Source organism: Pleurodeles waltl, chromosome 4_2 (assembly GCF_031143425.1).
Source record: "Pleurodeles waltl isolate 20211129_DDA chromosome 4_2, aPleWal1.hap1.20221129, whole genome shotgun sequence".
Lineage (NCBI taxonomy): Eukaryota > Metazoa > Chordata > Amphibia > Caudata > Salamandridae > Pleurodeles > Pleurodeles waltl.
In genome coordinates, this window is record NC_090443.1 from 600647277 (window position 1) to 600665256 (window position 17980).

The window sequence follows — 17980 nt, forward strand, 5'->3', positions numbered from 1 at the left end:
TGGACTAAAAGGTGAAATGAACCTAAGTATGATAAGTGTAAATGTGTACATTGAGGTAAAAGCAGACTTGCAAAAGGCCCTCGTGAATGACATCTAATGGCAGGATAGCAGAACCCTGACAAGCACACAGCCTCTGATGGTATTTTATCACATCACTTGCAGTTGTCTTGCTGCATCTTTCCAAATAGTTCAGATATTTCCACAACAAACCAGAACCCTATTGGACTTGTAAAGATGTGCCATTAATAATGTGAACATTCCTATGCTTGCTGAAAGTGTCTGCTTCAATGAGTTGAGGATGAATGTTCTTTGTGTCTCGCGGATGAGACTAGGGGGCACCAAACTACTTGCACATCTAAAACGGTAGGCATGTTAGTGAACGATTTAATAGTCAATGTCATGTGTTTTGATGTATGTTATGAGTACTGGCAATGTGTTCTACGATATAATACTGCTCATTGCGTCCTTGTGGAGCGTGCAGTTCTGAACACGTGCACACTCAATATTACCACACTGCCAATGTCTCACACATGCGCTCACATGGAGGAGCATTTCGGGAGTGAAGACGTTGAGGATGGAATCTGAAGATCGTAGTCCATGACATTCACACGTTCTCCGATGCACCCTTCTCTATGTGTGCAGAAAAGCCTGGGGATCACCTTGCTCGAACGCTATCGTTATCCGAGTGTGACTGAAGTGTGAAGTTCAGCCACTTTGCTGGGCCAATGGCAGAATTGGAGTTCTCATGTAAAATAAAGGGAGACATAAATTAAGATGGGCAATATAATCCATATTGCACGTGGAAGACAGGGTGTACGTGACTGAGAATTATATAGTGGTCAATTTGTGGTGATGACGTTTTCCTTCAACAATGGAAGTCATTGGAATTGAAGTGATGTCTTGAACCATATTTTACTATGCTAACCAACAGTGTTCTTTCTGAGGCCTAGCAGGCTCTGCTGATTATCCTAGAAAGATCATGATTGGGGCTCCCAACAAATTTCTGTCAAACATATTTCAATTCTACCAAAAGAAATGACTAAAGAAAAGAACATTGCAAGCAACATATTTTTGCGACTCTGTGCAGAATTAGAATGCACATTTTTCGAAAATCGCAGTCACTCTTGTCACAGTGAGTGCAGAGGATCCTTGGAAGGGCGAATGGCTGAGTCACTCTTGCTTGGATTCAAACGTGACATGGAGCTCACCATGTTTCAATAGCGCGCATCCAATTCATGGAACCTAATGGGATTTCACATTATTTCAGTTCTTGCTAATGCGTTGAAGTTACCCTATATAGCAATTTGCTGAAGGTGCACAGTCCACTTGACAAGCTGCTAATGGGCCTCAGAAATGATTTCTTTCCTTTCGTAACCCACGCAACATCCTGCTAAAGCACATGAATTACATTATGTTTACATTATGTTTGCATTATGTTTGCATGGTTCTGCAGAAACATAAGTGCCTTCCTGCTTGACCTGCTGCACACAAGGAAGTCTATCTCTACCAGGATAACTTTGTTGTTACATCCAATGGGTGAAATTTACTGTGAGGATCTTTGGCAATTCACAATGTGATCACAACATTTATAGTTTGCCTCTTCAAAATGTGAATGTCAAAAAATCAGAGCTGCACTTTTCTTATCGTACAACACGTTTGCATAAAGGCTGCACTAATGCCAGCCGGCCCTTGTTTGCTCTTTCCTCACTGTTGTCAATGTAAGCAAAAAGCTGATTACATTTTAAATATTCTGCTTACAATAATGTACCAGAATATTGGGTTTAAAATATTCCCTACATACATACCATATCCAGATTATAAACGACCTCAATATTGGGGGTTACGTATTCACTACCATTATTATTTACTATGCTTTATTATTCTTTACTTTACATGTATGTACCTTCTTGAAATATATATTTCGGTATATATTTAAGTGTTCATATGACTGGAATTAAAGAAACTACCACATATTCTGATGTACAACCCATTTTATTTACAAGTACTTCTTTGCATTTCCTCAAGCATGTAAACCCGCCCACTCTAATGGTGTTTACAGATGTGATTATCTGGATTCTCTTCCTCCTCCTTCTCAGCTTGACAACCAAGGGAAGGTGCAGGAACAGATACTACAATTTCCCGTCAAGGTTGTGTAACCTTTCTGTAACTGATTGTGATTTGATCACCCGGGCAAGTTTATCAAATTTTGGACTTACATTTCGAATAATCATAACACATAAAATTACAAAATAAACATCACCAATCAACTTTTTCACCAGCTCTCTTTTTAATTTATTAATAGCCATTATATCCTATGTTTATAGTGCACACAGTGTATTCAATGAAATCTCGGGTGAGCATAAAACATATAGGACACATTAGGAACGTTTTTAGACACTCTCTGACACTCAACCTACTGAGGTTTCTGTCAGGAAAAATGGAGGTGAAAGATTCTCACCTTGTTTGGGTAATAATTAATCCAAATAGTTGTGTATGACAGTGCTCATGGCAGTGCCAGCAAATATAATAAATAATCACAACCTGCAAAATGACATATTAGTAAAAAAGCCACACACATCCATCACACTTTTCAAGCATCAAATAGTTACACTTCACTGTAATCAACACTCTCGGACCCAATGCACATCTCTAAGACAACACATAAACATACCTCTGCAAGACAACACATAAACATGTCTTTGCAAGATAACACGTGAAACACTAACTCAATGCAGCATACCTAGTTTGGTTTAAAGGAATACTGTGGACCATAACAGAATACTACAATATTATTTACATTATACTCATACCTCAAAATGAGCAATGCACACATCAATTTTCCTGATTGATCCAAATTGGTAAACACCTACAGATACACACACACCAGACAGCAACTACTAGAATTCACAAAATGACCACATTAACTGCCCCACACTACAGATGGTCCTACTCAAGTGTAAACACATTGTGGTCTGTGACAGAATCCTTGAGACTAGGGTACAAGGATGTAAAATCCTAACAGTGCTGCAGGGTCATTCGAATAACAATACAGTGCTGTACAAATTCCTGATCCATAACTTAGCATAATATGTCTCATTGGGCACAGTTCGGATTGTTTTTGCACACTCCTGATTTTCCATTTTCATTCAGTGCATGTGTATCAGAATAGAGGAACACAGAGATCAAGGCACAAAAACACAATCATGTGTTAGATTTGGATACAGAAATACATATAAACATATGGTCATACATGGCCACTTCTTGCTACTCATATATTTGTGTTTTGCATATATAGATACACACAAAAACATAAACACACACCAAAATATTAAGGTAGATTGCAACGTAAATTAGGTAGTTAGATATACGTAGAGAGATAGATAGATAGATAGATAGATAGATAGATAGATAGATAGATAGATAGATAGATAGATAATGTCATACCTCTATTTTAAGCATTTCATTCAAGGGAAAGCTTTCACTTGTTATCAAAATAACATAACCGGTGCAATAATAGCATCTCGGGGTCCTAGTGATATTCAGAAATCACTCTAAGCTTCTGGTTTACTATCATGCAAGAAGGATGAACTTGAATCACATACCTTACTTGCCTGGATTTTTTATTATTATTGAGACTTATTGACGAATGCCTAATGGTACAAGGTGTTCACATGAATAAATGAAACATTTGCTATATTAAAAATATTTCACCTAGAATATGTAAGCAAAATCTGACACGACGGCAATACCGGCAGAAATGGGAGCTAAGACACGAGCATCACGACTGAAGAGTAGTTAAAAAGCACAGTAACCAGTGGGACGCTGTACCAGTAAAACACCACATCTACTCTTGAATTCATCAACTAGAAATACTTTTCCTAGGTAACCCTCCTACATTTTAATTACAGGATTCTGAAAATAAGCTTGAAATGCCTCTTCTGTTCACATCGGTGGAAAGAGGGAAGTCACAAAGGAAACGTGTGCAAGCCGTGTGACTGACTGCCGCTGTGGTACAAAGCTGATTAACACACATTCAAATGAGCCTCTGGCATATGGGGGGCGGGGGGCTATTTTCACAAAAGCATCCCTCGAGCGGGGTAGTACATTATCTCTTCCTGCAAAGACCATCCGATGGACTGTGCATAACACAAAGAATGCCAAACGATGGTGTTCTGACACCTTCCTCACGCACATTCCCATTGTGTGTCCCTCTGCCCACCATGTTCTTCTGAAAGCCTAGCGGAAGGCGAACTGCCCCCTGGGAGCACTTGGCGGTAAGTTTCTTTGAGGTAAATGAAAAGAGAAACGACACTAATCACCGGGGTTTTACATTACACATTATTACGGCTGAAGGAAGGCACTTAAAAAGCAGATAGATTGTGGAAAGCAAATAGAGTAGAAGAGGGCTTACCACAAGCACGGGCACCCCCGCCACCAGGGAGAGGAGCAGGGCCGGCGGAATGTCGCTGTTCTCGTCCGGACCCGGGTAGGGCTTGGTGTACGAGCTGTCGTAGCAGAAGAAGCCCTGGACGTTGACAGTGAACGTGTCTGTGTATTCGAAATAATAAGCCAGCATGACGGTCCCGGCCATGATCACCATCTGGAAATAAAGCATGATCGTAAGAGGGAATTGCAAACTCATTTAAAAGAAGCATCCGCTACATCTCCCAGGGCAGCTCGGCTGCGGAGGAGGGACCGCCGGGTCGCTGTCCATGCACCGGGTGCTGAACCTCCTCAGACAGCCTGTGCTAGAACTACTGCTCAGGGCGCACAGGGAACGCGCCGGTGCTCGGAGGTGCCTCAAACTCCATTAAAATAGTCGCCTCCCAACACTGCCAGGCTCACATCGCAGCATTCCCACTCCTAGGAAAACTGCCATCCGTGTAAATGTGACTGACGCGCCGTGTTTTTTCCAAGAACCCAGTCGCTCGCTCTTTCCCCCCTCTCCGTGGCCTGTTACCAGATATTTTCCCAGTCTCGACACCATCGCCCCCCTTTGAACATCACTGCTATATATCCAGTTTCATGTTTGACATGTCTTCACGGCGCTCATGCTATTCCCATCACAGCGTGCCGGGCATTTTGCCTTCTCACCGTGGCACAGTAGAACCCACCGCCTAGTGCCAGATTTCCAAGAGGCGCAGATGCACACACTTTTCCTTGCACAATCCAGATGAGTTCCAAAGAGAGCGTGGCTATAATCCACGAACGGCAGCTGTCACCCTCGTAGTTTTACAGCTCACACGCAAACATGTGTACAAAACAGGATAAAAGGTAACAAAGCGAGTGTTTACTCCTGAGCGAGGTCGGTGGCTAGGGGCAGTAGGGCATCCAGAGAACAGTGATGACTGCCAGAGGACAGAGCATTGCTTCCCAGGGCAGTCCTATATGTCACCGACATCCTGAAATGCCCTCTCTGGACTATAGGAGTCCCCGGAATATATGAATGAATCCAGATTAAAACGGCATCATTCCCAAGAGCATTGCATCCAAATCCAGCAGAGGGCAAGACTGAAAACGCGCGAACTAAGGCCAGGCAGACCCAAACACATGCAAAATGGGGGTGCAACAAAGGCTCGCGGCATATAGAACACCCCACGTTGCTCTGCCGCCAAATGCTTCTGCCTGTGTTCTCCTGACTGCTGCGTTTACTAGAACTGCCTGCAGTTGCAGACTTCGAGCTCCGAGAGGGGTGGAAGGAAATCCCGGAATGGATGCTTTGTAAAACTAAGAACTGAATTCTTTAATTTGTCCGTTTTCGGAGCACCCAGGTACTCCAATGCACCAACACAATGCCCAGGAGTCTCTAAAACAGGCGCGTCTGTAAATTACGGTTAATTCTATAACGGCTAAGTGTTACACAGGTAAATAATAAAGCAGTTAAACTTGTACTATAATTGTATTAATATTACTTCACACATTATGACATCATCGCAAGTAGCTCAGTGTTTGGATCCAATAAAAACTAACTCTTCTTTGTCGAAATATATCAGGTCCGATAAATAGCTCGCAAATAGAACATTTTCACTGAAAAGGGAAACAGCATGTGGATTTTGGTGCTTCATGCTCCAAATCTCCATGTTCCAATAATAATTGGACTAAGGGCCAGATGTAGCAAAGGTTTTTACCCATTCTGTGTCTATGGGAAAAAGCGTTCGTACATATGGCCCTAAATTTTGAGGTCTGACCCTCCGAAATATACCAGTGAAAAGTGCAGGGTTTTGATTTGCCACCAACTCCTAATTGCGATATCGGCGATAACAGAAGTTATGGCATGTATCCCAATTCCACTCGTAATGAGGGCCTAAGTCTCCTGCATGAGTCTGTTGTGGTCGTTCTGCAACTGTCAGGCCATGCAAATACTTAGAGAGTACCTTGAGGGCCACATCACTTCATATTTTTAATATAACCAATTAATGTGCTTTTTGTGTTGTATTGTAATCGCATCACATCAAATAAACATTATTTTCATCTTGTGTTATATTTTGATATAATTTTACTCAATAAATTATACATTTACTTTTCTCTTGTAAACCAAGTGACTCTTCTGTTTCAACTTTTGTCTCTTGCATAGTTTTCTTGTTCCTCTTTTTGATTACAGATGGGAGAGGGTTGAGTTCCGATGTACATAACACATAGAACACATTTATAAATAATCTATATATTTATTTTTGGCACACATCAGATTTACTGGTGTGCAAGGCCCGAACCTTTGGAATATTATGGAACATACCATGAGACCCAAAACCAACCTGTTATTAGCCAGGAAGCTCCTAAAAATATATGCACGACTTGACCTGAACTGTAGCACCTTATTGGTTTTTTCATCTGTCATTTGACAGTCACAAATCTTTATTACTCTGATGCAAATTAGCACATATGCACTCATTCTGTTTGTAATATGATGGTTTTACATTAAACATCTTACAAGTGTTGACCCAAATATCCAATGTCATCACCAGAAAACGTAATATTGCAAGGTGCTGTTTAATGAATGAATACATTTTCTGCGTTGGCCAAAGCAGATCATCATAGCCTTATAGCCCACTGCAAAAAGATGTACTGGTTGTTAAAGGTCCTTCACCCAAGTTATAGCAAAATATAGCAAAAAAATGGTGGAGACCGAGGCAAAAGGGCTATATGGTGATTAGAACATTCCACCCATTAATGATATAATCTTGCAATTAAAAAGGAAGAAAACAGATACACAAACATTGGGATGTTGGAGGAGAAGGATTGTACAAGCTATTATTAGCCCCGAGCCACTTCATTGTCTTAAAAGGAGCGCACAACATTCAATGTTCTGAAAGGTCTTCAAGCTCTACAACAGTTGCATTTGTTACACAATGGATTAAACTGAACCCACATTCATCAATCTAGTTTTATAAAGTAGTGAATAGTCAGGTGTTATTTGTAACATGATGCCAAGCACAAAATGTAAAAGACCTTGACTAGTAATTCTCAAGATGACAGAACGAGGAGTGGAAAAGCGCTGACACAATGCAAACTATACATATAGCCTTGTGAGCTATGCAAATATCTTTTGAGAGCTATGTAATTCTATGTTGGGGAGCCATCTGATGTCTGCTGCAATCAGGGCCATCGACACTCCACAGATGGCCAGACTGGTAGTTGAGGGTCTTGACCATATTTTTAAATTTTTTATTAAATGCAAAATAATAGCAAGGATAACAGCAAGTGTCTAATTGTAAGCCTCCCTTTGAAGTTGAGGTGCAGACTAAACACTGTCATGGCCAACCCAAAAGCAGTCCCTGTAAGTAGTGAGAGGAACTTGAAGAGTGCTAAACATTAGGTTGTTGTTAGTTGACTGGGGTGTGAACCTTAGTGAAGCAGCAACCACAATACTAGTCAGTGTAAGTGGCAGGCCAACCCTAAATTAACCTGTGTTCAGTCTCTGGTAGCCTGGCAGAGAGCAGTCAGGCCAAACGTAGGGGCAGTGCGTAAGGTATTTGTGTGACACTTTAAACAGCAAAAGAGAAAACACCACACAAAATGAATCCATAGCAGTTTAGAAACAGAGAGTAGGCTTTCATAAACAAAGCAAGACCAAAATGTCAAAAATTCATTAAGTAGAACTAGAGTTATGAACTTTTAAAGATCAGATTGTAAAATAGTGCTTAGAAGAAATAAGAGCCAATCAGAGATATCTGATCTCACCAGAATGAGGCAAAGTCAAAAGTTCAGGCTGACAGAGATGGAGTGTGGGCTGGCCACAAGGACCTAGTTAGGCCAGTTGAACAAAAGTACCTTAATCCTGGTTGCGGAGCACTCTGTTGATTCTGAACCATGCATTAGAAGTGATGCATCAATATTTTCCATGTAGCAGCAGCAACGCAGTGGTTCGGTGATGTGGTGTAGTTTATGTGCACGGTCCTGTTGTGTCGATTTTGAGGGTCCAGGCACAGGGGTCTTGCAATGCAAAGACCAGGGTTGTTGAGGATGCATTGTGCTGTTGAAGCAATGCATCAGTTCTGATGAGCACAGAGGCTGCGATGCAGATTTTGACATCAGCATCAAGGCTGCCGTTGACGGGGATGCAAGGACTTTGAACCATGAAAAAAATTGCAGTTCCAAAGGCAATCCAAAGGTTCTGTTCCACACAACAGCAGCAATGAGATGATTCTGCTCCTACAGCAGTGGATATGTTGGTTCAACTGGAGAAAACACCTTAGGCTCACTTCCAAGTGTCCAGGACTGGGGTGGCACGGCTTGACAGAGCAGACTCACAATTGTCCACATGCAGGAGTGGGTGGTTGGAAGTCTTTTAAGTCCCTGAGACTTCAGATCAGGAGGTTAGTCAGCTAGCCCTTGGAGTCAATCTGGGTTCAAGTAATGCAGGTCCAGTTCTCTCTCACTCAGGGGAACAGGAGGCAACAGGGCAGCACAGCAAGGGAGGACCCCAGCAGAGCAGCAGTCCAGCAGAATGGCAGTTCTTTAGCAGTACAGCAGTCCTTTTCCCTGGCAGAGTAGTCACAGATCCAAAAGTGTTCTGAGTTGGTGGTGTCAGAGGTCCAGTCCTTATACCAACTTAGGGCCATATTTATACTCTGTTTGCGCCGGATTTGCGTCGTTTTTTTTACGCAAATTCGACGCAAAACGAACTCCATATTTATACTCTGGTGTTAGACGCGTCTAGCGCCAAAGTTCATGGAGTTTGCGTCATTTTTTAGCGTGGACACCTACCTTGCGTTAATGATATGCAAGGTAGGCGTTCCCGTCTAAAAAATGACTCCCAGGCCTGTGCGCCTTATTTACACTCTCGTGCAAAAATGAAGCACGGGAGTGGGCGGGTCAAAAAAAATGACGTCTACCCGTGTTAGAGTCATTTTTTAACGCCTGCTCAGGGCAGGCGTTAAGGGACCTGTGGGCTCGGAAGGAGCCCACAGGTGCCCTCCCATGCCCCCAGGGACACCCCCTGCCACCCTTGCCCACCCCAGGAGGACGCCCAAGGATGGAGGGACCCACCCCTGGGACATTAAGGTAAGTGCTGCTAAGTATTTATTTTTTATTTTTTGTGGCATAGGGGGACCTGATTTGGGCCCCCCTACATGCCACTATGCCCAATGACCATGCCTAGGGGACAAAAGTCCCCTGGGCATGGCCATTGGGCAAGGGGGAATGACTCCTGTCTTTGCTGAGACAGGAGTCATGTTAATGGCGTCTGGGCGTAAAAAAAAAATGGCGCAAATCGTGTTGAGGCGATAATTTTGCCTCAGCCTGACTTGCCCCATTTTTTGACGCCCAAGCTCCATTTTCCCCTACTCCGGCGCTGCCTGGTGTGTGTCATTTTTTTTGACGCACACCACTCCGCAGCGTCATTGAATAAATACGGCGCCCGCATGGCGCTTCAGAATGGCGTTAGCCAGCGTAAAATGTTTTCACGCACAACTGCGTTGGCGCAGTTGTGCATCGAAAAGTATAAATATGGCCCTTAGGCTTTTGAAGTGGGTGAGACTTCAAAGACAGGTCTTTGAAGTGCTCAGAGGTCCTGCCCTTCCTGCCATGGCTCCAGACTCACTCAGTGGGTTATGCAGCCATGGGACAGGACACCAGCCTATTCAGGCATAAGCAAGGCTGTGATCAGCTTCTTCCTCCCATTCTCAGAGGACAGCACTGGTTAGTAGTGGTAAAGTGCACAGAGTCCTAAAAAAATGAAATCAGAAAAGTAGAGGAGGTAGGCAAACAGCTGGAGGGAAGACCACCCTAAGGCTGTCAGATCTAACAAAGAGCTATTTAATGATCTTTAGAAAACTGTGTTAAGGCTTGAATGGAGCTATGCAAGGGCCTACCAGAAGCTTTGTGAGAGTCTGTGGGAGGTGTATGGGCCTGTTTGGAGGTATGTGTGGGTGTCTATGGAGCTAGTTTAGGGTATGTGGGATTTGGCAAGAGGTATGCGGGAGTCCATTTGAATAGTGTAAAGAAATGGCTTCCTGTTGCAGTTACCCCCCACTTTTGCCTGATACTGATGCTGACTTGACTGAGAAGTGTGCTGGGACCCTGCTAACCAGGCCCCAGCACCAGTGTTCTTTCACCTAAAATGTACCATTGTCTCCACAATTGGCACAACCCTGGCATCCAGGTAAGTCCCTTGTAACTGGTACCCCTGGTACCAAGGGCCCTGATGCCAGGGAAGGTCTCCAAGGGCTGCAGCATGTCTTATGCCACCCTAGGGACCCCTCACTCAGCACAGACACACTGCTTGCCAGCTTGTGTGTGCTGGTGGGGAGAAAATGACTAAGTCGACATGGCACTCCCCTCAGGGTGCCATGCCAACCTCACACTGCCTGTGACATAGGTAAGTCACCCCTCTAGCAGGCCTTACAGCCCTAAGGCAGGGTGCACTATACCACAGGTGAGGGCATAGGTGCATGAGCACTATGTCCCTATAGTTTCTAAGCAAAACCTTAGACATTGTAAGTGCAGGGTAGCCATAAGAGTATATGGTCTGGGAGTCTGTCAAAAACGAACTCCACAGCTCCATAATTGCTACACCGAATACTGGGAAGTTTAGTATCAAACTTCTAAGAATAATAAACCCACATTGATGCCAGTGTTGGATTTATTAAAAAATGCACACAGAGGGCATCTTAGAGATGCCCCCTGTATTTTACCCAATTGTTCAGTGCACTGACTGCTATGTGCCAGCCTGCTGCTGAGAGACGAGTTTCTAACCCCACGTGGTGAGGGCCTTTGTGCTCTCTGAGGACAGAAACAAAAGCCTGATCTGGGTGGAGGTGCTTCACACCTCCCCCTTGCAGGAACTGTAACACTTAGCAGTGAGCCTCAAAGGCTCAGGCTTCGTGTTACAATGCCCCAGGGCACTCCAGCTAGTGGAGATGCCCGCCCCCTGGACACAGCCCCCACTTTTGGCGGCAAGTCCAGGAGAGATAATGAGAAAAACAAGGAGGAGTCACTGGCCAGTCAGGACAGCCCCTAAGGTGTCCTGAGCAGAGGTGACTTTGACTTTTAGAAATCTTCCATCTTGCAGATGGAGGATTCCCCCAATAGGATTAGGGATGTGCCCCCCTCCCCTCAGGGAGGAGGCACAAATAGGGTGTAGCCACCCTCAAGGACAGTAGCTATTGGCTACTGCCCTCCCAGACCTAAACACACCCCTAAATTCTGTATTTAGGGGCTCCCAGAACCCAGCAAGATAGATTCCTGCAACCTAAGAAGAAGAGGACTGCTAAGCTGAAAAACCCTCCAGAGAAGACGGAGACACCAACTGCTTTGGCCCCAGCTCCACCGGCCTGTCTCCCTCCCTTCTAAAGAAACTGCTCCAGCTACGCTTTCCCCAGGGACCTGCGACCTCTGAATCCTCAGAGGACTGCCCTGCTCTAGAAGGACCAAGAACTCCAGAGGACAGCGGCTCTGTTCAACCAAGACTGCAACTTTGTTTCAAAAGGAGCAACTTTAAAACAACTGCGTTTCCCGCCGGAAGCGTGAGACTTGCTACTCTGCACCCGATGCCCCCGGCTCGACTTGTGGAGAACAAACACTTCAGGGAGGACTCCCCGGCGACTGCGAGAACGTGAGTAGCCAGAGTTGCCCCCCTCTGAGCCCCCACAGCGACGCCTGCAGAGGGAATCCCAAGGCTCCCCCTGACCGTGACTGCCTGACTCCCAGATCCCGACGCCTGGTAAAGACTCTGCACCCGCAGCCCCCAGGACCTGAAAGATCGGATCTCCAGTGCAGGAGTGACCCCCAGGAGGCCCTCTCCCTTGCCCAGGTGGTGGCTACCCCAAGGAGCCCCCCCCCCCTTGCCTGCCTGCATCGCTGAAGAGACCCCTTGGTCTCCCATTGATTTCCATTGGAAACCCGACGTGTGTTTGCACACTGCACCCGGCTGCCCCGTGCTGCTGAGGGTGTGCTTTCTGTGCTAACTTGTTTCCCCCCCGGTGCCCTACAAAACCCCCCTGATCTGCCCTCCGAAGATGTGGGTACTTACCTGCTGGCAGACTGGAACCGGGGCACCCCCTTCTCCATTGAAGCCTATGCGTTTTGGGCACCACTTTGACCTCTGCACCTGACCGGCCCTGAGCTGCTGGTGTGGTAACTTTGGGGTTGCTCTGAACCCCCAGCGGTGGGCTACCCTGGACCCGAACTTGAACCCCGTAGGTGGTTTATTTACCGGCAAAAACTAACTAACTCTTACTCCCCCCAGGAACTGTTGAAAATTGCACTGTCTAGTTTTAAAATAGCTATATGTAATTTATTTGAAAACAGTATATGCTATTTTGATTATTCAAAGTTCCTAAAGTACCTACCTGCAATACCTTTCATTTAAAGTATTACATGTGAAATGTGAACCTGTGGTTCTTAAAATAAACTAAGAAAAGATATTTTTCTATACAAAAACCTATTGGCCTGGAATTGTCTTTGAGTGTGTGTTCCTCATTTATTGCTTGTGTGTGTACAACAAATGCTTAACACTACTCCTTTGATAAGCCTACTGCTCATCCACACTACCACAAAATAGAGCATTGGTATTATCTCTTTTTGCCACTATCTTACCTCTAAGGGTAACCCTTGCATACTATTCCTTACTTTGAAATAGTGCATACAGAGCTAACTTCCTACAAATAGTGTCTATTTGAGTGACCATTTGAAACATAATTGGAAAAGTGATAATCAGTGCATATCCATTGCCATTAAGACACAGCAATGTATATAATTTCATTGCATATGAAAAAGTTTTATTCTTCTTTCTTATTAAAAAGTTGTTTTACTGCATCATTTGTATCACAAAGTATCAGCAACATGTGTCTTGGAATTAACTGTGCTCAGGTTTATTGTTTCCATCCAGACACAGGCACATTCTGCTTCACTCTGTCTTTCTACTGCCATTGTGATTGCATACTGCATGAAACTGTTATTGTACTTATTCTGGAATTAAATATTCCCTTATGCAATTTTTCTCTTCTTACATTTCTTTGTAGAAATTACCCAATGATGATCTCCACCTGGCACTCCTTCCTGCCAGATACCCTTGCCTTCCCGTTATATTTCAGGTAAACTCAAGTCTAACTGTCATTTTCCACAAAACAAAAAACAAAATACCTGGAAGCATCAGAACCTTCAGGAGCCCTTCTACACGGTCACGAGGTGCTGGCCTTTGATAGAATTCTCCCAAAATGGCATGCACAATATCCTAAAGGGAGCCAGAGGCCCCTTCTTGAGGCCTGCATCATGGCGATTGATGATGTTGACAAAGATGATATGGCCACATTGACTTTTTTTCTGAACAAGGTATCACAGTATCACAAACTTAATGCTTGACTTCAATGGAATACGTGAACTTGATTTTGCCCATTGTCATATGGTTTATTAATCATTTGGTGGAAAGTACGATTACATTTAAGGGGTGATCTATGCTACTTTGAATGTGACTTTTTTGGCTTGAGATTAGCAATGATGCAAATTGTGATATATATATAATTTATATTTTTTGGCCTCCTCAGGAGGCCAAAAATAAGTGAAGATTGAAGTATTATACTTAGACTTAACAAAACCCATGCCTACATTTTTGGGCATCAACACACTTGGTGCAACCCAATATTCCCCTAGGACCAGGTCAATGAACTACTCTGCCTCCTGTAGCTCCACCTGTAAGTAGAGCCCTCGTTCCTCTGAACTCCTGACCCCTGTCAGGAGTTCGAGGCCCTCCTCCACCCGCAGGCTTCTGCCTGCATCTCATCCCTGATGTCTAGTGGGAGAATTATGCTTTCCTACTAGGCTGCCCTCTGCCTCTCCCCTCCTTTTCTTTGCTTCACTCTCTGTGTGCTCTCTCTCCGTGCCTGCCCCTCTGTGCCCCTTTTGCCATTCGCTCTCCACAGTGCTCCTTTTCTGACTAGTGATCTTTGACTTTTTCTTTGCTTTTTCCTCCACTCTGCTCTGTCTCTCTCACTCTCACTCTACCCCTCTCTCTCTCCCCCATCACTGTTGCCCCTGCACCCCTGCCCCCTCCCCTCTCTCGCTCTGCACTCCTGCCACTGCTGCCCTGCGGCCCACCCCATTTTTTTGCACCATTTTTTCCCCCGCTCCCGCCTCCCAGCTGCACTCTTCCCCCCATACTTAATGGCGGCTAAAGGTGCACTTAAGGCAAGCCCGTCTGCGCCCATCTGCACCTGGACCGCGCCCAGTGCCGGAACCCCTGGTTCTTGCCCCCCCACTGTCACTACACCAGTCTCTGCTATGACGCCACCGCCATCCACGCACTCAATACCGGCCACTCTTCCATCTGCCATCAAGACACCCGTAGCTGACCCACTGACCCTTCTCCTGCTGGAACTGGACCTTCACCAGGCTCCATGCCAACGACCCACCCACCAAGGCAGGACGCAACCATCTCAGATGCATCCTATTCAACACCCGCTCTGTCCAAAAACACGCCGTTGAACTTTGGAATCTACTTGACTCAGCCTTGCCAGACATTGCCTTCCAGACCGAGACCTGGATGAACCCCTCCTCAGCTCCTGACATCGGCATAGCCATCCCGGACGGCTACAAGATCACCTGCAAGGACCGCACCAACAGATCAGGGGGAGGCATCACCATCATCCACAAAAATACACCAACCTCAGAGGGTCCTTCGTTTACAGACCCCCGCCCCCTGACAGCGGTTCAGCGACTCCATCACTGATGTCAACAGCACGCACGCTCTTGCATCCATAGACTACATACTCCTCGTGGACTTAAATTTCCACCTCGAGAACACCAACAACAACAACTCTACTACGCTGCTTGACAACCTCGCCAACCTCAGCCTCCAGCAGCTCATCACGACACCCACCCACCCACTCTGCAGGACACACACTTGACCCCATTTTTTCTGCCAGCAAACACGTCTCCTTCAGCCACACCACCGAACTCCACTGGACCGACCACCGCTGCATCCACTTCTCCTTCAAGAAACCCACAACACACCATCATCCACAATGGATTCCCCACCACAGATGGACCAAAGTCACTGAAGACCAACTGATCACTACCCTCTCCAGGAACCAACCTATCAACACCACTGACACAGCAGGTCAGGCAATGGATCGATCACTGTGCCAACACTCTTGCCCCGATCAAGAAAGCTTCTAACAGACGCATCGACAGAAAGGCCTTTTGGTTCACCACCTACCTCCACGAATCCAAGCAAACATGCCGAAGACTCAAATAGAAGTGGCGCCAAGATCAGACACAGGACAACCACACAGCCTTCAAGAACGCCATCTGCAGACACCACCAACTCATCTGATTTGCCAAGAGAACCATCTTCAAAGAATGCATTGATAACGATGCACACAGCTACAAGGAGCTCTTCAACATCGTGAAGGAGCTCTCCAAACCCGGCTCCAAAGTCAATGACATCCCACCAACACAAGACCTCTGCGACTCTCTAGCCACCTTCTTCTACAGCAAGATCGCAGACATCCATGACCGCTTCAGTACCAGGACCCCGCGCCAACCACCGACACCACAGCCTCCTACTCTCATGGACCCACATCAGCAACAACGACACCATCAAAATCATGAAACCATCCACTCCGGCTCACCATCCAACCCCTGCTCTCATCACATCTTCAACAAAGCAAGCTTCGTCATTGCACCCCAACTCCAGAACATCATCAACAGTTTCTTCGAGACCGCCACCTTCCCGGAGAGCTGGAACCAAGATCAACGCCCTCCTTAAGAAACCCAAGGCGGGCCCAAAGGACCTCGATAGCTTTTGACCCATCTCCCTGCTCCCCTTCCTGGCAAAAGCCATAGAGAAAATTGTCAACAAACAACTGACCCGTTTCCTTGAAGACAACAACACTCTGGACCCATCCCAATCTGGATTCCGCAGCAACCACAGTACCGAAACCGCCCTCATTGCCACCACCGATGACATCGGGACCATACTTGACAACTGCAAAGCCATGGCCATCATCCTTCTGGACCTCAGCCATGTTCGACACCGTCTGCCACCATACCCTATGCACACACCTCAATGACGCAGGCATCCACGACAGAGCCCTGAACTGGATCTCCTCCGTCCTCACCGGCAGAACTCGGAGAGTCAGCCTCCCTCCATTCCGCTCTGAAGCCACCAGAATCATCTGCGGCGTACCCCAGGGATCATCCCTCAGCACGACCCTCTTTAACGTCTCCATGGCTCCACTCACTAACATCGCCCGATTGCACCACCTCAACATCATCTCATATGCCGATGACACCCAGCTGATCCTCTCCCTTACCAAGGACCCCACCATCACCAAGTCCAACCTCCACGAAGGAATGATGGCCATCACTGAATGGATGCAGAACAGCTGCCTGAAACTGAATTCCGACAAGACTGAGGTCCTCATCTTCGGCTCCACCCCCTCTGCATGGGACGACTCCTGGTGGCCTGCCACACTGGAAACCACACCGAAACACACTGACAACACATGCAACCTGGGATTCATCCTGGGCTCATCACTATCAATGGCCCAGCAAGTCAACGCCATCTTCTCTTCCTGCTTCAACACCCTCCACATGCTTTGTAAGATCTACAAATTGATCGCCACTGAAACCAGAAGGACGGCCACCCAAGCCCTCATAAGCAGCAAATTGGACTACAGCAATGCTCTCTCTGCAGGAACCACAGCCAAGCTCCAGAAAAGGCTGCAACGCATACAGAACGCCTCCGCACGCCTCATTCTGGACATCCCCCGCCACTGCCACATCACAGCCCACCTGAGAGACCTACACTGGCTCCCCGTCAACAAGAGCATCACGTTCAAACTCCTCACCCACGCTCACAAGGCACTGCACAACACCGGACCAGAATACCTCAACAGATAGCTCACGTTCTACACCCGACCCGACAGCTTTGCTCAGCCGACCTTGCCCTAGCCAAAGTCCCACGCATCCACAGAACGACCCTCAGAGGTAGATCATTCTCCCACCTCGCCGCCAAGACGTGGAACACTCTTCCCACCCACTTGCATCAGACACAGGACCTACTTACCTTCAGGTGACATCTCAAGACATGGATGTTCGAGCAGTAGCAGACCCCCCCCCTCAGCACCTTAAGATCCTTATGGGTGAGTAGTGTGTTTTACAAATACTCTGATTGATTGATTGATTGATTGAACTGTTTACAGACAATGTCTCTCTTAAAAATGCTCCAAGAGGAATTGTTTAGATATAATTGTGTACATGAGATCCAGTCTTCAATGAATGAATAAGACAACTCCGTACTGTTCAAATCCAATATATTAATCAATACGATTCAGGAAGTTAATAAAATGTACAACAAATGTCCATGCCATAGATAAGAACACTGTATATACCCCACCCCCCAAGATCACACAATTGTGGGTCATCGAAGGGGTTATAACCCTCTTCTTGACACAGTCCTGCACAATAATTGCCTAGTTTTAAGTCCCAGTTCAAGCAATATCGTGGTCTTTCAGTTCAGCTTGTCCAATAAGGTCATATT

At 45.9% G+C, this 17980-nt stretch overlaps 1 protein-coding gene across 1 annotated transcript in view; it reads right to left on the minus strand.

Annotated features, from left to right (window-relative positions):
* Positions 1-5650, minus strand: part of PLPPR5 (phospholipid phosphatase related 5) — a 723479-nt gene extending 717829 nt beyond the window's left edge. Inside the window, exon 1 of the mRNA XM_069232139.1 lies at positions 4412-5650. Within this exon, the coding sequence (XP_069088240.1) occupies positions 4412-4642 (231 nt within the window). The 5' untranslated portion in view covers positions 4643-5650. The remainder of the gene's footprint in view (positions 1-4411) is intronic.
* Positions 5651-17980: the final 12330 nt, after the last annotated feature.